General features: G+C 41.6%; 1 protein-coding gene across 5 annotated transcripts in view; it reads left to right on the top strand.

The window, feature by feature from the left end:
• The window catches only part of tcf12 (transcription factor 12), a 90592-nt gene that overhangs the window by 1261 nt on the left and 66113 nt on the right, over positions 1–23218 (top strand). For 4 of the 5 annotated variants that reach the window (XM_041894119.2, XM_041894157.2, XM_041894165.2 and 1 more), the window contains exons 2-5: positions 763–851; positions 1066–1138; positions 17068–17150; positions 21490–21592. In XM_041894119.2, coding sequence (XP_041750053.2) covers positions 763–851; positions 1066–1138; positions 17068–17150; positions 21490–21592 — 348 coding nt within the window. Of the gene's footprint in view, positions 1–320; positions 488–762; positions 852–1065; positions 1139–17067; positions 17151–21489; positions 21593–23218 lie in introns of those variants that run through there. The other variant, XM_041894128.2, reaches the window with a different exon arrangement.

The following is a 23218-nucleotide window of genomic DNA, read 5'->3' as shown; positions in this document are numbered from 1 at the left end:
GGCATTTGCTTTACTACTTTTACTTGAAAGGGCGTTTTACTCAGCCTAAATCTGTAGCCTATAGCATATTGGTGGATCTTCCTTTTTGTTTTCCATGCTTATACACTTTCTAAATAGTGACACATCGAATTCGTGGCTCATCATTGACTATTGCAAAGCAGCATATTGCATAGCCTATCATTAGTCCGTGAGTTGAAAATCTACAGTAGGCTAGTTATTTTGTAACTAAGTCTGTCGCGGAAGATTGATACAAATGTAGCGTTTGGGGAGTCAGCTATACAGTTGAAAAACGATGCTGCAGGTCTCAGTGTGTCACTAGTGTCACACGCAGCGCCAATAATTTTCAGTGTGCCTGTACCATTCCAAATAACGTTAGATGGAATTTCCTTACCACGTATTGGCTACCTTTTCCTTTTCATTCTGTTCAGATGTCATAATGTACAATAACATTTTCTAAAAGGGAGCGTGGAACCTTGGATGACAAGGGGTCATTTACAATTACTTTCACCGGTTGTTGCAGTAGCCTACATTTGATCAAATAACTCGCACAGCAATGTCAAGGGTCACTGTACAGATTTATTTTCGGAACCGAGGTGTTCTGGGAATATTCCTTGTCAACTCCAGTAGGATTATAGAATGAGGTTGCGCTTTACTGAAGTTCGTTATTGAATGGAGAAAAAAAAACATTTTCATCAAGGAATTAGGACTATTTTAAAAAAAAATCAAAGTTGGACCTAAGCAAACAATCTGTTTCTTCTTTAGGTCTAAAGATTGGCAGGATGAATCCTCAACAGCGGATTGCCGCTATCGGAACAGACAAGGAATTGAGTGACTTGCTGGATTTTAGCGCGGTAGGACAGTTATCTTATCTATCTTTTTATAATATTTTATTTGTTTGTTGTTTAGCCCAGTTTATTCTCTATCAGTCAATGTCTCTCCAGTGAAGAAATTGATTATGAAACACAGGAAGTCTTAACAGCTTGTAACAGATGCATGATTATCAAAGGCAAAATATGAATTTGTCTCAGCTTCACATTTTTCAGACCATTTCTTTTCTTCTGTTAGATGTTTTCTCCACCTGTAAATAGTGGGAAAAACAGGCCAACCACCCTTGGAAGCAGCCAGTTCAGTGCACCAGGTAGGATTTAATCCCAGAAACCTATTTTAATATGTCCTCTGTTCTGTTCTGTTTATAGCCCTGGTCCTGTCTCTCCCCCTGTTGTGTTCTGTCTAACCACAGCTGTTTGAAATCAGTTCATACGAGTGTTCCTGATGTTTTCCACTGTATTTTGGATATTTGGGTTATTCATTTTGTGAAAAGCCAAAGGAGGAGGGTTTCATATTCAACATAGTATTACTATTCATTTCCCACCTCAGCGGGTGTCTGTGTGTGTGTGCACTCTGCACATCTGGTGTCTGAAACATGCCACCTCCACCTGGAATTATCGTAGACTGACTGCTGTAAAGATGTGGAAATAAGGAATGGTTTAGGCTTATTTGACATATGTGAAATAATGCTTATCGACCTAACAGCTCTGACAGTGTAATAAAATTGTAATTAGCACTACTTTATAACCCTTCCTTGTGTTTTGTGTGCAAAAAGATCTCTGTGGCTTGTTCGCATATCCATTTTCTATTGATTATGACACAAGATCAATTTTGCTCATATTGACAGTGGGTCATTGATTGCGTTTGTGATTCAATGTTCCCTAGATTTGTGCACCATATAAAAGCTGTACCAAAGATATCCAATGTCTATCAGTTGTGTAGTAAGTACGGTATGGGGTTACTTCCTGTTCATCAAGTGGTGTTTCATATGCATGTGTCCGTCTTCTAGTGCTGAGCTGTTTGAAAAAGGCAGTGAGTTCCTCAGCCCCAGGTCCCTAAAGGCCTGGCCATTCATGTGGCCTTCAAACATCTATCTCACAGGCTCAATGACTAGAGGATCTGATGTAGTGTACCTTTAGCCGGGAGCATTTCTCATGCAGAAGTGGGCTGTTTAGAATGATGCATCATGTTTCATTGGCGTAGATGTTTTGATAAGTGTTGCTTGAATTCCCTGTTTTTATGTGGATAATTTCTTCGCTGTAAAGGCTCCAGGACATTAATCCATAGCACAATCAAGCATTATGTCTCCTCAATACTTGTTTTACGTAAAGCAACAAAGCCTTGCCTTGTCGTTAGTTCTAAAGGACACACTTTTTGTGGAAACAACAGCAAGACAATGGACTGAACAGCAACACAATGGGGCCAAAGGGGAGCTGTTGTGAAAAGGCTGGGAAGTGTTAGGATGTTTTTCAGAGTACTTTACATCCTCACTTCCCTTTCTGGATGCTGTCTCCACAGAGGTAAACAGCATGGGATCCAGGTCAAGTCAGTGCTGAATTGATGCTTTAAGTATATCATTGCACTTTCATAAATCAGTTTGGGTAAAGCATTCACTGTGCATTCATAAGTATTAACAACTATACAGAGCATTATCAATATACATCAATTTGAGTCTGTTTACGTTATGTCAAATATATTACCCAACAATCCTTTAATAGCGCTCTATGTAGCTAATGCTATTTAAAGCGTTGCTGAATAGGCCTACTTCATTTTTGAGTTAAATTCTGTTTCAGTGATCATACATTCCATTTGGCCCACCCATAATGGAATATAAAATAGAATGTTGCTTCAATTCAAAAGTGTTACAAAGGAACTCATTTTCTGAATTCCTAATGTGAGAAGTGGAAGAATTGAACTCAGTAACCTCTGCGGTGTGCTTTAGAATTTAATATAGCATGGCATTCATGGACATCATGTGACCAGCCACATTTAAGCCTGATGTGTTGGGCATGCACTCTGTGGCTTCCAAAATAGACCAGCATCCGCATGGTGCTTTTTGTTTAGAATAGAAAAGAAATGGAGACTGTTAATAGACTGTTTTTCCCACCAAAGCCCATCGTCATAGCTGAAATGCCTGGTGGTATTTATTTAGTCATTAAGAAAAGTCACAAGAATTGAGCCATGTTTCGTAGAGGCTTATGTGGATGGTATTTTGGTTCTATTTTCACCAATAGACAGAATATGGGATCTGTTTTGGGCTGACTCTCTCCTTGAGGCTTTTTATGTGTGTCGGAGTCACACACCTGTCTGTTCCAAGCTTTCCAAGCTTGCTATACTCCTTGAGCTACAGTAAGTAGTAAACTAGAAACCACTGATACATCAAATGTAATGTTCTGCATGATGCAATACTCACATTAACATCTATGTCCAAGCTGCTCAGTTAGCTTGCTTCAGAGCTCACTGTGGCACTTTTATATTTGGAGAGCTATATTAGGAATAGTTTCAGATCATGGTTTGCTCTCTCTGTCCCACCTACATAAGACTTGCTGTAGAAGTCAGCCAAGAATCTGGTAAGCCATAATTATGTTTGGGTTGTTATTGCTCCTAGAGGGACAGACTGAGGCAAATATTTCTGCTCTTATTGCTGGTTGGCTACCTGACCAGAATTTATGATACATTTCTCCTGCAATTTTGCCTGCCTGTAATTATGTTTATTTATCCCATCTTGTTTAGAATGGGCCTAATATTCCTGGTTGGCCTGCAGTCAATTCAAAGAATGTTCCACATGTTATCGTTGGCTTGTTTATAGAATAGATGAAGCCAAGTTGTACAAGGATGTTACAAGGATGTCAGAACTGTTCAATTATATTTACAATACTTTTTGTAAATATAATTTAAATGATATGCTTGTGATAGACTTACACTGCAGTTTCCTTCCACTTGAGAAAACTTTCTCTCAGTTTAAAGCGCTTTCTTCAGCTTCTATCCCCATGGATTAGAAAATATTATTATCTGCTGATTCATTATTAATACAGTGTTGAAGAATATGACTGTTTCTCATTCATAATTATTAAGCAAGGATTGTTTTGTTCAGTCAGAAGACTTAGAACTTGACAAAGTACCCAGCTTGCATTTAAAGATAATTTAGCACACCCAAAACCTCTCCACTGTACATGGCACAATGTGCGAAGATATAAAAGGTGACAAAACTCATCTTGAAGCAGCTGATCTTCAAAGCATTTTCAAAGGATTTGGAATGTTGTATTTTTTTTGTTTAAAGCAACTGCTAAGTCGGTCTTCAATTTAAGCATGCATTTTTCTTCTAAAATGGATTAGTTCAAACAGATTCAATATATGTAACCACAACAGTAGCTTTCAACTGAGGTTCTTAAAAAAGGACTGAGCTGAATCCTTTATTTTATTTTGCTCAGGAAGCTGTTGTCTCTTGAGATGCTTCTCACTCCATTTCTCCTTCTGACTGATTTCATTTCTCATAAGCTCTCATTGTTTTGAGTGTGTTTATTTAAATCCACATATGATCATCTCATGTTAGTTTGTAGTCTCAGAACTCCTGTTTTACAAAAGTTCATGAACAAAATTCTAGACTATATATAAATAAAAAAAAGTCGTATTCCTTTTTTTTTATTTTAATTTGATCAGGTCTTATAGCAGGCTTTAGTTTGATAAACCTAATTTCATGTTTTAAGCCTTTGAGTGTATTGCTGAAGGAATCATTTTCTTCCTGAGACGTCTGTTTATTTTTAGATAACCTGCCGGCTGCTCTGTGAACCATTGGGCCACACTGCGTTTGTGATGCTTTCAGATGGGTACCCTCCCCTGGCACACTGGGCCTCCTGCCTGCCACTGGAGGGAAGATTCAGGGAGAGTTTGGACATCTCTCATTTATGGATCACAGGTCACCTCCTGACTTGGTTATGGAGAACCGTGCTGTTGCCATAGTGATGAAAGTCCTTTGAAGGCAGGTGACTTGGCACAGCTTTTGCATCTTCTTTTGCAGGTCTGCCAAGAGGTTAGAGCATTAAAATAATGTCTTCAGTCACCCAATATGAGGTAGATTACTATCAGGCTTCTCCTAGACTGTCATTATTTTGATTGAAGAAAGTTGGCGTTGTATGTCTGACTTGGCTCCTTTGATGTGGATTCCATTCATTTTTCAAATGAGCAGTTTATTGTAATGTATTTGATGTTGTATTAAGTTGTGAAGGCACTGAGTTAGTGGGGGACCAAACAACCTTTATCGTGACTTGAGGCAGCTGGATTTGAAGCCAGGCAGAGACACATTTTTTTATACCTGCTTATCTGTGCCTAACCTCTGGATGTAGTCTGAATGGACACAGTGTTAAGTGTTGGACTGAGGTAGTGAGTTGTATCTGTATGTATGTATGCTTTGGGAACACCTGCTGCTGAAGCACAGGATGTCTGTTAGTTTTAAATCTAAACTCCCAAATATAGTACATTGATGCTGAGTACTCTGGACATAAGGGAGCATGTTGGGGTAAGGTGGAAAGCACTCCTAAGAGATACAGAGTTGCATTGGTCAACCATGCAGCAGGCCTTGACACACACACATTCACACGTCACACAGAGAGAGAGAGTGCATTAGCATTAGCTAACTCCATCCGGACCACTAATTACTGGCCCTACCCTCTGAGGTCGTTTCTAGGGGCAGCGGGAGGAGGAGGGGTGGGTTGTCCTCGTCTAATGATCTGAGAGCCCGTGGCCATCGCATCTAGCCGGGCCTGACGTGTGGTGTCAGCGATGCGCCTGGGAGCGTTCATGGCTTCGATCAGGAATAGCAGAGCAGGGGTTAGTGGGAAGGAATGAGTAATGGCCCCCTGTTTGATCTCCCAGGCCCCTGTGGGAATCAGAGAGCCCTGGACCTAGCTTTACTGGGGGTACTCTGGGGAGCTGCCGGGATGCTGAGTTGGGGACTGGCCCTTTACCATTTCAACCATATCTACTCAGGAAGGATCTCAGAAGGAGGGAGGGATGCAGGCTAGGAGGGAGCATGTGCTATGTGCTGTTTTTAAAGAGACAGCCGTTATTGAATGGAAAAGGTGATATTGTAAGCTGTGTGATTATGAACACAGCTTTGTATTTGTAGATTCAGATGTGTTTTGTTTTCCAGTAGCAGCTCAAGTCTTGCACCTGTATTGATATGCGTAGTGCCAGTAGAGGTCTTGACTGTTTGCATCCGTCTGCCTGCGTGGGAGCGCCGACCTGGGATGTTATGTTATGTGCCCTCCAGAGTGCAGTGGTTCCGTGCAGTACATGGTCACCCCTCTACTATCCCTGTTTTTATTACAGCTCACTCTCTGCCAACCTAGCTGTTTGTGTTTCTTCACTGGCTGTGTCCTATTTGTGTTTGAAGATGGAAGGTATGATAAGGAAATTGTCTGTTTGGTCACTCTGTGCAGGTGTTGAGAGGGATTTAAATGCAGGAATCAGGCTATGTACACCACTGCCTTGCCAAAAATCATATCAGATAGATTTCCATCATAGGGTCATGTTTTGTTGTAGTGGTTTTAAAGATCACAGAGTGGATTGTTGCACAATGGGGCATCTCTGTTTCTATCACGCTTTCCCACACTCATAAATGCTCTCTCTCTCTCTCTCTCTCTCTCTCTCTCTCTCTCTCGCTCCTCCGCTCTCTCTCTCGCAAACACACACACGGCACACACACGCACACTCAGACACACAATTTTCTCAGGTGTTGTGGCTAGTATGTGAGGATAACTGAGTGTTTGGGGCTGACCGTGACCTGAGGCTTGATACATTTATCAGGATTTCCATTTCAGATATAGAAAATGCTGATGAGTCCAAGTCATTGTTGGGTAGGCCTAATCCCCCAGCAGTGGCTGGGCCAGTCTCTCCTATGTATAGATTTAGTTGCAACTGCATTTGCACTCAATGTGGCATGTTATTTTTAGGTCTGAGGTCTGAAATTGTTTTTTGCTGTGCTGTGCAAAATACCAATCAAATTGAAGTTCAATCTCTCCTCTTTTAAAATACTTGAGGATTACTGCGTACCACTGATTTGTTCCTGGTTTTAATTTGTCTTTTGAAGGATTTAGAGTAATAAATTAAAGACGATGGACTCGAGCTAAATCTTTTGTAAAGCTCTCAACTTTGAATTCATGCTACCTCATTTTGTTTGTTACCATGGTAATTATTGTAATGAAGGGAAATACTTTTCTGGCTTTGTTACATTATTGAATGAGGGAGAGGAAGCAGCTACATTTGTTACATCCTTTACATCATAAATGGCACCACATTAACGTTTTATTTTTTATTGCAGATGAATAAAAAAAAACAGGACTTGAAGGAAATACTGATGAGACTGCGCTGTGTGCTTTCCTACCGTTTTTCTCCTTGTCTCTCAGCTGGGAATATGTTCCCTACCTGCAAGTCTAATAATTATTACTGAGCTAGAAGACTGAAATATGAATTACTCATTATTTGACAGTTAGGTCCAGGATACTTAAAATAGCTTTTTGATTACTTGTGCTAATCAACATTAATAAATTGAGAGAGCTTGACATTTTTCCAGGCTCCTTTTGGCCCCGTCCCAGGATCCTCTCTGACTGTGAAACAGATGGGACAGCAGAGGGGCACTGGTCATGAGCTCTGATTGGCTGTCACTCACTTTATTAAATCATTAATATCGTCCCATCATGTTAATTCACTTTTGATACCAAAGAAGGGCTGTCTCACTCCCACATGTTCATCTCCATCACTAGAAAACACGTCATGAGGAAGAGAAGATCACACAAGCCCAAATGAGTCAGGAAAGCCTGCTGTCCCCCTCCTATGAGTAGCATGAGAGTAGCTTGCTGTGCTGACAGCCCTGCCATTGGTGTCAGGGCCAGGGGAGAATGAGGGAACGTTTGGCTCCGGTGCAGTCCCCTGCCTACCAGGGCCTGTGTTATATTCAGCACTGCAGTTGGAGGCAGAGGAGTGGGACTCGATGGGCCTTCCTCTGCCATATTGGCAAATGTATGGCCAGGAGCACAGGAATGAGAAGGGCCTCTGTATCAGAAGCCATATGGGGGAACGCTAGCTACATTCTTCATTGTGTTTTCATGTGCTTTCATTTCAGTAAAGATTGAAGTGTGTGTGTGTGTGTGTGTGTGTGAGAGAGAGATAGCACTCAGCCCTCTGATGAGGGATCTGATAGTGCTGTTAGAACAGTCATAAGACACGGCTCTGATTAAACCTACTAATGAGCAGCTCAATAAAACTAAATCCTCCTGATGTAATAAACCCGCTGCTGATTGCAGGAACCCGCTGGTGTGATAGGCTAATCCTTTTGTGCTCCAGTGTTTGTTTCACCCTAAAAAGATCCACGCACGGTGAATGAATAAAGAGATATGACTTGTCTGCTTGTACGACCACACAAGAGCATTTCTCTGTAGTTAACCTTTCTGCTGAGTGGATTGCAATTTGAGGGCTTTTACAGTACAGGTTCTAGGGTAAATTGAGTCTGCAATTATGTTTTTTATTTTATTTATGTAACATCACTTGAAATATTATTGCATAGCAGTATTAGAGCACTTAGCTCATTTAGTCTGCCACTGTGCCTAGTTAAACTGTTTCTCAAACAGTTCAAGGCCTTTTTCCATTTGAATGAAATATGAGTGGATTTGGTGTTGGTAAACATTTTAGATACACATTACTAACTAAAAACCTAAGGGAAATGGATTTATGTTAAATAAGAAACTAATTTATTCTGCATAACTACTGCACTCTGGCAGTTTATGTTATAGCAGAGATAAATTCCTCATCTCTTTAGCCTGTATGCTCCAGTTCCTCCAGAGCTCAAGGTTGGAGGAAGAAGCACCTTTCCTCCGTAAGCGACTGTGAACATATGGCGAGGGGCGCAGGCAGCAGCACAGGAAGGAAGTGTGGAAATTGCAGGGAATGAGAGTTTGGATTAATGCGTCTGAACTGGGCATACCCAGACAAATGCAGCAGAACCGCACTGCCAGGACCCTTCAAGGCCCCTCCGAAGTGTGCCAGAGAAACAGAGATAGCAAAACAAACATGAACCCCTCTGCAGGTTGAACTGAGGGAGATTGCGGTTTCTTCTTCGTGCCTTTTAATGACATGAATTTGAAGAGGCCATCGGTTGTGCGTTGTGTGTGCTCAGCAGGGGGACATTGGGCAAATACCGCAGCTTGGCCGGCTCCATACATCTACCTACCTAGGGATATTTCTACAAATTCAAATCACTAAGTATACATTACATTCTGAAACTGATAGTAATTATGGTCTAATTTGATTACATTTGTCAATGTCGATATTAGGCTTGGTTGATATACCGTATACCGGGGTATTTCGAAATACTGTATGATTTCAATACCGTTTAAAAAATATATATACATTTTTTCTTTGGGGGGGGGGTCGCGGGGGCTGCCGAAGTGCATGCTACCCCACTGCTTATAACTAATTATAAGTTAAATATATCTATAAGAAATCTAAGATGTGTCAAATAATTTATATCCAGCTCAGGGCTCCACCTATGCATTTGGTTTGCTAACTTGCTAGTTAAGATCAAGCTTCTTGGTTACAGCAGAGACATTCAATCCCCTCCTGGATCAAGATCGCTGTTGCCTAAATTGTTTTGTGCCGGGGGGTGGGGGGGGTGGGGTGGATTAGCGCCCCTTGTGTGCACATTCCATAATACTGTATACCCCAGTATGGTACAGAAATGGTATGACGTTATGAAAATGTGGATACCGCTCAACCCTAGTTGATATCCCATTCAAATGCTTGTTAATGAAACATTTTCTTCACTCTGCACACAGTCAAAATGGTGTCTTTTTATGTCTACTTCCATGTGAGTTGTGAACAGTTTAGGGTACTTCAACACACACACATACATATACACATACACACACACACAGCCCCAATGAGGGGTTGTCCCTCGCAGGGAGCTGAGCCGGTCTCCATGTGACACGAGAGTAGCTGTTAGATTGGAAGTGAACAACCGAAAATAGCTCCCTTCTTTGCATACAGTCAAATCAGCTCAAGCTGTGCACCGTGGCTGGCTTGGTTGCTTGGTTGCAGGCACTCTTGTTTGATGCGTTTCGTTAAAGATACCGTAACAAATTAAAATGTATATCTATCCATCGCTACAGCATGTCTTATTAATCTGCCTGCTGCCTGCCTTACGACTGTTTGCTCGGAGTTGGAGGGGATCCCGAAGGAGAAGCATCTTGTCATTTGCTTGTCAAGGCCTCTGTCTGTGACAGTGCTTTGTGGATGACTGGATCTCAGTGCAGAGAGAGAGTCTGTCTAATGAAGACACTACTGCACTAGCTCTGACAAACCTCTCATTGCTACATGTGTATGGGGAAGTCACATTGTACATTGCACAAATTGGACTTAATTCAATTAACAGGCTGGTGAGCTCTTCAGAGCCAAGGCAGTAGTAGTAGTAGTAGTAGTAGTAGTAGTAGTAGTAGTAGTAGTAGTAGTAGTAGTAGTAGTAGTAGTGTATTTGAAATATGAATTGTGAGGGGGTGAACATAATAAACTGTATACTTTTTTTTTTGTCCGATTTTTATGATGGTTACTACCGTATGTGAAATAATCACTGTGTTGTTTACTTATTTTAATTAATCAAAAACCAATTACTATACCTGACGTCTTCATTGCTTTTAGACAAATGGCAGTTGAGCGTATTGATTATTATTTAAGATTCTGAGAAAAGTAATGAATGTTTAGTTTATTATTGTAACACAACACTGTAGATTCAGGCATGTAAGGTGAAATATGAGAGGCTAGCTTGTTTACATTTGCTGTATTGATGTTTCACCCCTAGACTATGTCTGGAGGAGTATTTCCCCTCTGATGAGGCAGAGCACAACTGGTAAAGACATGGTAATGCCTCGGCAGCCACAACTGTTTGCCATCATTTATTAGGTTGCTTCCCTGTAGGTCCGAATCGATTGCAGCCCGCAGTGATTCCACAAGCAATGCCCACTTGGTCTGAATGTTTGGTTTCCTAGCAATTTGGCAAAGAAAAACTCTGTTTTCAGTTCTGCCTAATGACTTGGACATCGCTTTGTGATGTCACGTCTGGTGTGCTTGTTGTTTTTAGCAGTGGTCGGTCACAGTTGTGTGAAGTAACAAATGCATTTCTTTTTTCAGTGGGGTTTGCCAGAAAACAGGGTCCGTTTGAACAATCGGTGCGGTGCCCTTTTGACTGTATGTCTGAGGGGATGTGGACACCTTCTCAACAATTAAACTACAGAGGAGAGCAGACATTGGCAAGATAAATATTTGCCTTCCAATTCAAGGTTGTGTTCACATGTGTTTGATTTGAGACGTGGAGGATATTACGTGTTTGTTCCTGACAGTCAGTTGGCAGTGATGCTCACTAGACCAGAGTACTCAGAACATAACATCACTGCTCAGAGGCTGTGGAATATGTTGTTGCATGTGAGGTTATTCATAATACTAAACATTTGCTGTTCAGGCTACCTCATTTAAATGATGCTGTAGATTTTATTTTTCACTTTCACACAGTTCCAATGTTTAGTGTGGCGTATTGGATTACATGTTCTTATTAGCTCAAGAAGAGTTACAATGAGTTGTTTGTCTGTATTTAGTTTCTATCCATAAAACTGTAAATAAACAAGGTTGGAATTTCTTTGATGTATACAATTCTTTCTTCAAGATGTTGGGTTTCCATACAGTTATGTAGCATTTATTTAGGAAGGTAGCAGATGAAATGTAGGAATGTTAGCTACTAGCGTTCAATGGTTGTTTGACATTTTTACTGTTGTGACAATCTCACTTGTTGCAGAATTAGAAAATAATTCAGTGCCTAGGATGTTGTGAGAAAAAAGGTGTGATTTTAACTGCGCTCCTAAGCTTCTCTCCCGAGCTCCTGTGTAACCGTAAATATATTTGCCACTGATTTCTTTAAATAGTGCAGATAGAGGTGTTGGTATACATTGAGTAATTGATCCCACATATGTAGATCAGCTAAGTCTAGGCATACATGTAGATCAGCAAGAGATTCCCTGTCCTCATTTTTGGGGGATTGTTTTCCTCTGAAGAAACGGTAGCCTCTGAAAGGATATTAGCAGACAACTTCTTTATTTTTATAAACCGAAAGGATTGTAGACCCTAGAAATGCTCTTAGTTTAACTTGTTTTGTTGGTGTTAAAAGCTGGTACAGTATGTTTTTATAAGACTATTCTGAAAAGAAAAGAAGGTTCTGGATCTGACTTTGTTCCTAGGCTGCATCGGCTCGCAGAGACTACAGAGACTACAGAGACTACAGAGACTACAGAGACTACAGAGACTACAGGCAAATGAGTACCAGGTTGTGTGTCAGGCTGCATTTTGAAATGCACAACACAAGAAGGACTGTGACTGACTGTGATCAGATCTTTTTTATTTTGTTTTATTGCTTCATAAAAGTGTCGTATGCCAACCTAAGACCTCTCCTAGGAGTTAGTCTCCTATGACCAGAGTGCCCTTCAAGTGTTATTTTAATCAATGAACAAAGACATGCTTTGATTTCTTCCTAAATACTAAACAGAAGAAAACTTAAAGGAGGATATCTAATGACTGCCAGACTTGAAAACAGGATAGACAAAGATTTGCACACAGAGCAGTGCCCGTGCCAAGTTAAATCCATATTTAAATCCTCTACTCGACAGACACTGCATGTAAATGAACATTCTTTGGCATAGGTTTATGCAGTGGGGGCGCGCCAGAGAGCAAAATCCCCTCTAGTCAAACTGAAGCATTCATATCTGCATAATGTCTTTGTCTATTTCCTGTTCAATTCTATAATTGAGAACTAGGATTCGGAAATAATTAGAAGAGGGTCTTTGCCACCCGCTCACAGACACAGCTGACAATGTGGCTGTCAATGCAGTGCAGTATGTTTCTATGTTAAGTGTGTGACCAGTGTGCTGGGGTGCGGAGTGGAGTGGATATATGATGGAGTTTATTCCAGAGCAGAGCAGAGCTGCCACAGATGGGGCTGACAGGTCTGCGTGCCATACCTCTGAACCTCTGAAGCCTCTCTGTTCCCAGCAGCAGGACATGGGCGCCCTGTTCCATAAAACCTGTTACACATTAAACGTGATGAAAGTGATGAATGGTAGGTGAATATGGACTTTATTCAGAGCAGATGAGACCTGGATGATATTACAGACAGGTGGAATTGATCTTATAATACATTTGTTAGGCTCCAGTAATACTATGCCTGTCTTTTATCTGTTTAACTGTTGGTGTGTGAGTGACCTCAGCTACTGTAGCAGTGTCTCATGACGTTGGTTGTCAGTGATTTGGTGGATGGTTAAATGGAGCAGCTGACTCAACAGTAGAAACCACAGAGAGAAGGTTCCTTCCTTCCAAGCCAAATGGAACTGCTGCGAGTCTCTGGGCCGCTTTCTTTCAAACCTTGTTGTCTGTTAGCTTAGAATTGACATCACAGATGTGCATTTAGATATTTCTACCAGAGATATTAGTAATCCATTCCACAGTAGAAATACAAGACAAAAACCTAATTACTCCTCAGAGGAGGACTTCCCTGTGCTGTAGATACCAAACACATGTTTTCCCTAACATTTCACCTATCAATAGCAGCCATATCTATCTTCTTCAGATTTGATTGAGTGTTTAGCTAGAGAACAAAAAGGATGTATAGACCTGAAGAAAACGGCTTACCACATTTACATTCATAATATAACCAGCACATTCACACATTTATATTTGTTAATAGTTTGTTAACCTCCTGTAAAAACGTATCATGTCACTATTCCATAGATGACTATTTTAGCATTATCTCTCATTTGAAGACAACTCTACCACTCTATGTTTGTCTCAGTCAGTGTGAGACATAGTGATATTGTGTTGTCTCTGACTGGGATAGCTCTATCTGTAGTCATGTGTAGAGAGAGGACCCTGGAGCCCCAGGCAGGAGCTGGCAGTCAGGACAGAGACTAGAGACTGGAGCTGGTGACAACTAGTGCCCTAAAGAGCCAAGCAGGGCGGCACTGCAGTCAGAGCCAAGGGCTTTAGCTAGTGTACAGTACAGCATGTCCCCCTTTTGGAATGTTATATTTTTGTGTGTAGTGTTAACATGTTATTTCACATTTGAAAAGTGTATTGCTGTGTATTACTAGAGTATGCCAATGAAGGTGCCATGAATTGAGTTGAGTTGAATTGACTGCTGCACTCTGTGCAGTGTTGCCAGCCACACACTGGCTGGCCTCTACATTGTCTTTGGCACGGGGTCAGAGTCTAGCCCACACATTGTGATTGTGTGATGTAGGCCTAGCTCTTTTTCACTGTGGAAAAGTCTACTTCTCCCCTCGCTAAAGGGCCTGTTTGTTTCTACTCATGCAAATGCAGATAGCTGGTGTTTAGGGTGTGCCCAGCCATGCAGTCAAGTGGCACGGTTCAGGCAACCGAAGACTTATGGTTCTTTGTCACTAACATTTTGAAATTTTGAAACAAATTAAAGTGGATTACAGGCCCTCTGAGAGTCTGTGTTATGGTTTAAAGGTTTGTTTACTCCCTGCAATAGCTAGATTTGATTCTTTGTATATACAATTCCTTGAAATCTGATCTGTTTTATTTGAGGGTGGAATCAAATGAATGGTATTGCAGTTTTCTGAAGCAGGGTGAAATGACAAAGGGAACAATCAATAACTTGCAAATTGATGTTACTCCCCCTCCTGCAATTATGTAGCTTACATGTGGCCGGGAGTGGAATGCTGTTACCTACAAAACAATATTGGCTCAAACAGCGTGAAGAATCTCAGAATCATATCTCTTTACTGAGCAGGCCCCATAAATGTCATTTCGTAGGTCAGATATTATATTTCTTCATCACATAGCAGATGTGGAATTCATTCAATTGTGTCAACTTTATTGATTTATTTGTTTATCTATTATTTTTATTTTGCTGTCTTTGGGAACATGGAGTAAAAAAAAAAAAGAGTTTCATGAAGTTTCAGTGCTCAGCTGTTTTGATAGGGCTTGGCTATACATCACTGCCTAATCATCCAGCTCTAGTGCTCTGAAGCACATTTTGAGCATGCACACATGCTAAGGAGTGCACAATTTTATGTCCGTGATTTATGTAAACCAAAATAAATGACGCGGTGAAAATGTGCCTGGCGCTCGTAAAGCAGCAGAGGTATAACAGATTAGTCACTTTCTTCTACTCTGCTCTGTCGTCTGTCCTCCTGCCAAGAGAATGGCAGCGTGCTCGCTCGCCCAGGGACAGACATGACTATAGATGCAGTGTTATGTATTTTGTTAAACCAGGCCCCTGGAGAACTGAGAGGCCGTTGCTATGAGACATTAGACGTGTGAAATACAGTGGCTTGCGAGAGTATTCACCCCCTTTGGCATTTTTCCTATTTTGTTGCCTTACAACCTGGAATTAAAATGGATTTTTGGGGGGTTTGTATCATTTGATTTACACAACATGCCTACCACTTTGAAGATGCAAAATATGTTTTCTTGTGAAACAAATAAGACAAAAAAACAGAAAACTTGAGTGTGCATAACTATTCACCCCCCCAAAGTCAATACTTTGTAGAGCCACCTTTTGCAGCAATTACAGCTGCAAGTCTCTTGGGGTATGTCTCTATAAGCATAGCACATCTAGCCACTGGAATCTTTGGCCATTCTTCAAGGCAAAACTGCTCCAGCTCCTTCAAATTGGATGGGTTCCGCTGGTGTACAGCAATCTTTAAGTCATACCACAGATTATCAATTGGATTGAGGTCTGGGATTTGACTATTCCAAGACATTTAAATGTTTCCCCTTAAACCACTCGAGTGTTCCATTAGCAGTATGCTAAGGGTCATTGTCCTGCTGGAAGGTGAACCTCCGTCCCAGTCTCAAATCTCTGGAAGACTGAAACAGGTTTCCCTCAAGAATTTCCCTTTATTTAGCGCCATCCATCATTCCTTCAATTCTGAACAGTTTCAGCCAGTTTGTGCTGTTCTGTGAAGGGAGTAGTACACAGCGTTGTACGAGATCTTCAGTTTCTTGGCAATTTCTCGCATGGAATAGCCTACATTTCTCAGAACAATAATAGGCTGACGAGTTTCAGAAGAAAGTTATTTGTTTCTAGCCATTCTGAACCTGTAATCGAACCCACAATTGCTGATGCTCCAGATACTCAACTAGTCTCAAGAAGGCCAGTTTTATTGCTTCTTTAATCAGCACAACAGTTTTCAGCTGTGCTAACATAATTGCAAAAGGGTTTTCTAATGATCAATTAGCCTTTTAAAATGATAAACTTGGATTAGCAAGCATAATGTGCCATTGGAACACAGGACTGATGGTTGCTGATAATGGGCCTCTGTACGTCTATGTAGATATTCCATAAAAAATCAGCCGTTTCCAGCTACAATAGCCATTTACAACATTAACAATGTCTACACTGTATTTCTGATCAATTTGATGTTATTTTAATGGACAAAAAAATTGCTTTTCTTTCAAAAACAGGGACATTTCTAAGTGACCCCAAACGTTTGAACGGTAGTGTATACTTATATTGCACTCAGGTGGACATTATTTACTATTTATGTGACTTCTGAAGGTAATTGGTTGCACCAGATCTTATTTAGCAAAGGGGGTGAATACATATGCACGCACTACTTTTCCGTTATTTATTTTGTAGAATTGTTTGAAACAAGTTATTTTTTTCATTTCACTTCACCAATTTAGACTATTTTGTGTATGTCCATTACATGAAATCCAAATAATAATCCATTTAAATTACAGGTTGTAATGTAACAAAATAGGAAAAACGCCAAGGGATGAATACCTTTTCAAGGCACTGTATCTCTGCCCTGTATGATTAACTGCAGCCTTCGCCTTTGATTCAAGAGAGATTGTAAAGAAATCACTTTTGGAAAGCAATGCAACTTTGTGCAATGCTTTTGTTATGACCAGGGTTATATCACATTTTGAATAGTGTGTATGTCTAATTCAGTTCCTCTCGGGGTACACTGGTTCCTTTCCTGTGCTGTATGCTCCCTCTTTTTCTGTGTTTGTTTATATGTGTAACCTGTAATTCCAGCTCTGTCTAACTGTTAATTGTCTATGTGTGTGTTCTTGTGTGTGAGTGTGAGATTAGAGACAGTCTGTTAATGTGTGTGTGTGTGCTGGTGAGGAGTCTGAGGACACGGTGCTGATGGAGTTGTGCATCTCCTCTTCTGACAGGTATGGATGAGAGGCCAAGCCAGGCAGCGTCCTCCTGGGCCCCAGGTGGCCAGTCATCCAGTCCCTCCTATCAGTCCTCCAGGGTAAGAACACCGGCCCACTCACTCCCCGTGCACTCCCTCACCTCACCCCTCTCTCTCCCTCTGCCTGGCCTTTCTGCACCACAACACATCATTTAAACTCATTACATCAGCGTGTTGCATTCACAGCTCACTGGAGAGGCAGGGAGGGAGGGAGAGAGCACCAGTCATGTTGTGTGACCTGTAATTGGCATCATTTTCTTTTCCAGTATGTCCTAATTGCATGGCACCAATATCCTCTTAAGTGATGGGTTTAAATATTTTGTCATTTGCATTGGATTATTTGAGCTAAGCTGAAATATTAAGCATTTGTCAGGGGAAGCTGATTAATGTTGTGTGCTTTGGAATATTATGGCTACATTGTGGAATTTCTGAATTAGGGGAAAATTACACCACTGTTTGTAGATCTGTGCCAATATTAGGATTTAAGGTGCAAACTATATTTATAGTAGTGGAGATCAATGGAAATATTGTTCGTTTTGGTTGATTGAAATTATAACTGTGACTAATGTTTATATTCGGTCATGAATATTCCTTAGAAATTATTTCAGTACCAGCAACGAGTGATTAATTCATTCTTTCCATTAGGATTTCCAGACTATTATGAAATATTTTGGCAGTAATTCAAATTGTATTTCAGATACATGATCAGTTGCATTGAATTCATCATGCATCATGCAAAGAGATTCAAAATAGAATGATACATCACATGAAATCATACCACTACTGGTTCTTATAGCATTTCTGTTCAAAGTGTGAATATATCTCTGTGTCTCTGTATTTGTTGTTTGTCTCCTACACCATGGTGGTTCTGGGTGCCCTGTATGAATTTCATTTAACGTCAATCTCCTGTCACTTTCCATCAGAAATCAGTTAAATGTCAGATCTGCTCGGCCCGCATTACCTTGTTTATTTTCCAATGCCCTTCCCGAATGAACCTCTACAGGCTATGGTTCCATCGGCTGCCTGATTTGAATTATAAGATGGAGACGCTTGAGATATCTTTGCTTTAGGCATATAAATCAGCGTTTCTGACATTGCAAGGGACGGGCATCAGTAAGCAGACAGCTGTTTGTGCCTCCATACTGCATATATGCACACAAACATGCAAAAACCCACACATGCACACACACACACACTTCCACATACATTCACACATACATGCACACAGATACGCGCGGATGCACAAACACATACCAGAGAGCCAGAGAGATGGGGTTGTTTGTCCAGGTTTCACAGGTGTTTTATCAACCTGATTACTCATGTAGGCCAGAGAAGATACTTGCTCGGAAATATCCACTCTGATAATAGGGATCGTATTTCTTAGGGGGTCCTATTAACTTACACCTTATACCAAACCATTAATTTTGTTATTGGCAGCGCATGCTATTTGGGATATTTTGTAGACATAATTGAGAGTGAGTATGGACACCAAATTGATGGTGAAAGGCAACATACCTACTATACACTGCCTGGTGTCCAGCCTGTCAAAGGTTCATCCGGATGACTTTGACCACAGAGAATGGAGCCAATCTCTTTAATCCCCAGGCACATTTGATCTCTGCCTGCACCGCTACGTCAGTCCATTCATCACACTGTCTGTCGATACTAACCACGGTGTGCTATGTCTTTGTGTCTCTGCTGCCCCACACTCATGCACCATAGTCACGTTGAAGCAGTGTACCTAAAATGCAGTTACAATGTTCACTAGCAATGTGCTGAGTGTACAGATAAATAGCCTGCAGCAGCACACAGGTACAGATATGTACTCTAGGTATTGACTACTACTTGGTTGTTATCCAGTGGTATTTATAGCACAATGGTGCTTATTCCCTAATCTGAGATTTCCAAATCCAAATCATCTGAGATTTGATTTGGAAATAAAGGGAGTATTAGGTCAAGCAGTGTGTTTCTAGCATGGAGCTGAGGCCCAGCCGGAAGACAGGGAGGAGTCTATGAACAGAGCCCTTTAAATCCATTAAACAATAGACAAGCACTTATCTACAGTTCAGCTTTTGTCTCAAAAATCATATTTCCATAATTCTCATTGTACTGTTTCATAAATTGTGTTCAGCAACTCATACTAAGTAAGGTTTCCCAGAAGAAACGCTTTTCGGAAAAGCGTGTTTCTGTTATTCAAAGAGTTCAGTGTAGTGTGTCTGTCTGAGCGGGTCCTGCTTGGGCTCTTCGAGCTAGCAGTGTATGATTAGTGGACTGGGAACAGACTCCAGCCCTCCGTGCTGACCTTGGCTTCCAGCCAGCCAACGTATCATGGCTGTGCCCACCGCCACCGCAGGACGCCCCCGCAGCCCGCACGCCCCAGCCCCGCCGCGACACTCACCCTGCACACGTCCATCATGCCCGTATCATCCCTCCCCAAGCCGCCATAGCACAGCCACACATTCACCTGGGATGCCACACTCCATCTAGTAGATTACTTTTAAACGCCGTGGCGAGGGATAGGGGCAAGGCAGGAGCTGTGGCCTGCATGCTTAAGTAGTGATTTGACAGTTATGTAGCCGGCGGTAACTGGCCCCTTTGGTTGCAGTGACAGCATGTGTTAGTGTCTGAGCCGACGTAGGAGAGCAGTGTTTGTAAATGATGAGGGTTCTGTGATTGATGATCCAATGGTCCCAGAGGAGAAGACACAGGGTGAGCTGGGTAGTGTGATCTCACCCTGACCATTATCACCTCTGCCTTTCTTCTCTCTGGTCCTCCCTACCTGCCCCCCCTCGCTGGCCTTTTCCAGCTCTATGGCAGCTGTCCCCACCAGGGAAGAAAAGAGCAGGAGGAAATAGAGGTCTGAGATGTCCAGATTAAGTCATTCATTACTAACTACTCTTTGTTTTATTTGGTTAAATGTCAGTTGAAACACACCTGGGGGATTTGATTTGTAGTGCAGGAGAGGTTTGTATGGGTTGTTGTTGCCTGACTGTGTGTGTGTGTGTGTGTGTGTGTGTGTGTGTGTGTGTGTGTGTGTGTGTGTGTTTGTGTTCGGAGCCTCTCACAGGGGTGGTGTTATTAGTGGGTCCGTTCATGGCGTGATTAACGGGGAGCGCGGCCTGGCAGAAACACAATGGGGAATCTCTGTGGATTCCCTCGACACAGCACAACACTCCACTGCCTTTGAAATTACTCCATCACCGTCTGCTCACAAAAAAAGATGGATAATAAGATTTACTTTTTTACTGTATGTTGAATGCAGAGGGTACGAGTTGGGGGAAAAAAGCTCTATAGAAATTCTCGCCCAGTGCTGCTCGGTCCCTCCGGTGGGAGTTAATGTAGTTTGGGAGGACGCATTTGACTGGAGCGCAGGAGGATTTTCACAGGGCCTTGGATTAGCACTGCTACAGAGTATATTTTATTGCAGGGGACCCTGAGTTTTCAAAGACCATACTGTGACCGATATTTAGACCTAAGCTCCTGAAGCTGATAACTGTCATGAAAGGGCACTGTTCAGCCGCAGGAGAAAAAAGCAATTTTTTAAGCTGCAGGTACCTTGGTAGGATGGAGGGCGGCAGTTTTCCCCGTCATAGGCTATAATACCCTGTTATTAAATGTTTTAATTAAAATCAATATTGTCACAGTATATAGAGGTTTTTAATTATCGCGAGTTAGATTTGTTTTCATTCATAGACAAAAAATATCCTTTAAAAAAACAAAGCTGCATTTGTTGCGTTTAGTGTAAATGTTGCTTGGCAACATTTTGAGACTTGCTGTCTTTGGCTAAACAAATACACCACCTAGAAGGGTTATGGGGAAACATTTTTAAACTGATCTTGGAAATGGGTATTGCATTTTATGAGAGGTTTGCTAGGATCTCTTGGACTGGTTCATGGCAGCCTCTTGTAGGGCATTGGAAGATGAATCCCTGCAACTACACCTTAGAACTGACACAAGTGACTGATGCTGTTATGTATCCATTTGGACTAAGGGTTTTTCGTAATCGTTTTCATCCATATGTGAATGTGCATGTTTGTGCATCATGCATGTTCTGATCCATGTAATGTGTGTACAATTAACATGTCAACATGTCTTCTCTCATAAAGCCCATTGCCTCTTCAGATCCACAGAATTGTATGTGCATCATTAACCTTGTATTTCCTAATCCTGAAACATGTGGCATATGCGTTGAGAGGCTCATCAGGGCACTGTTTTATTGCTTTTACAATCAGTCAGAGATTAAAAAGTCCTTTTTAATGACGGAAAGGAGAAACATTTACAGTTTCAGGGGACAGTTGACCAATTGTGCTCTCCTTCCTCAGTAATTAGAGTACTGTCATAGCACTCAATTAACCAAGCAGCCTAATAATGTGTTTAATACTCTGATCTCTCCCCCCAGGGTTTGGCAGACAGCCCTCATTATGGTGATCACATGAGTGACAGTCGATTAGTGTCCCATGAAGGATTGTCCCCGACACCTTTTATGAACTCCAGCATAATGGGTAAGTAGGTGCTTCTCAACGCGTCGCCCCTCACATGCCCACAGGTCTCAGAGATCCATTTTATTTTAAAAAATCCCTTTAGCCCTGTGTGGACAAGACATGTCACACATCTGGAAGTGGCAGCCCCCACAGCCCTGCTAGGCCAAGGAGAGTTTTTCCTCTCCCTCTCCCTCTCACTCTCTCCTTACTTCACCCTCTCTCTCCCTCTCTTTCTCCCTCTCTCTCCTCCTCCTGTGGTGACCGTCTTCAGAAGTTGACCCTCCCCCAGGGTGGAAGTCACGCCATCAGTACAGTTTTCCATCACAAAAGACTGTCTTCTAGCTATCAGAAAAGCCACCGGCAACTTCCAGTAGCAGGGGAGGGGGTGTCTAAGGAAGGGGGGTTAACCAAGCAGATGTGCCAGAGACCATTTCATACAAAAACAGCCCACCATCACCATTGTGGGATATCATTTAGGATTTCTAATAGATGCTTGAATGGCAGGTGATCTGTGATGGTTTATGCAGACTTAGCGTTTGGGTTTGTTAAATCATGCGTAGCCTGATTGTGCTCCTCTGATCTTGCACCACCACCTCCATTTGTCTGCTACCAGCAGCAGTATGATAATTCGCTTCCAAATAAAAGCCTTTATTTTGAAGCCAGTATTGACTCCATTCAGATTAGGGTGCTTTTGGAGATTTACGAGCTTGAATTTACTGTGCTGGTCCAGTATATAATCACTGTTGAGTATGAATAGATAAGAATTATGATCACTGGTTTAAAACAAATCATAACACCATATTATAGATTTATCAAACCTAAATGGTGGGTTAGAATTTCTAAAGGTTATTTATTCCCTCCTGATGTGATAGATAGATTCTAACAATTAAAAGCTATATATTACACTGGCCTTTCTCCTGGCATCATTGTGATGTGTTAACACTTGACAGTTTTATGGGCAACGGAATCCCCAGCTCATTGTAAGATTGCCCTGGAGACTGGTTGCCATGCAAGGTGGTTAGTTTACGGATGGGTGCTGGTGCAGGAGACGACTGAAAACGAAACGTTATCTTCGTGGCGATTGATCACAGGATGCGTTTGGGAGGGTGGGCTCCTCTCTGTTCTCCGGCTCTGGCTGTAATTATGCTTATAAGTGGCAGAATATGGAAATGATCTGCTACAATGACGTGTCAGGGCATTAGACAATCTGATTGTGGGCCTAAATTGCCTGTGCTTATCAGAGGCTGGGATTGGAAGATGAGCCTGGTCTTCAATCAAATTTAATTTCAGCAGTAATATCTGGGATTTACATGGAATTACCTAGTTTGGAGCGACCTTATTAAATCAAGCCTGAAAGGTTATTCCTCACCAATGAAAGAGGTGGAACACGCATGCATGGACGTTATACAATTATGCATTACAATTATACACATGGCATTTCCAAGGGAACCCTCTGGTTGTACAGTACTACGTGACCCATTTTTGTTTGATCTCACCATTGGAGTTTTAAAACCGAGCCATGATCACCTAAATGGATTATCTTAATCCAAATCTCATTGGTCTGCAGTTTCCTTAAAAAAACATTTGGATGATGTAGCCACTTTGTTTACATACCTCCGTGTATGTGGTTACTCAAGAAATGTAAAA

Source organism: Coregonus clupeaformis, chromosome 1 (assembly GCF_020615455.1).
Source record: "Coregonus clupeaformis isolate EN_2021a chromosome 1, ASM2061545v1, whole genome shotgun sequence".
Classification (NCBI taxonomy): Eukaryota; Metazoa; Chordata; class Actinopteri; order Salmoniformes; family Salmonidae; genus Coregonus; species Coregonus clupeaformis.
This window is presented reverse-complemented; position numbering and strand designations above follow the sequence as displayed.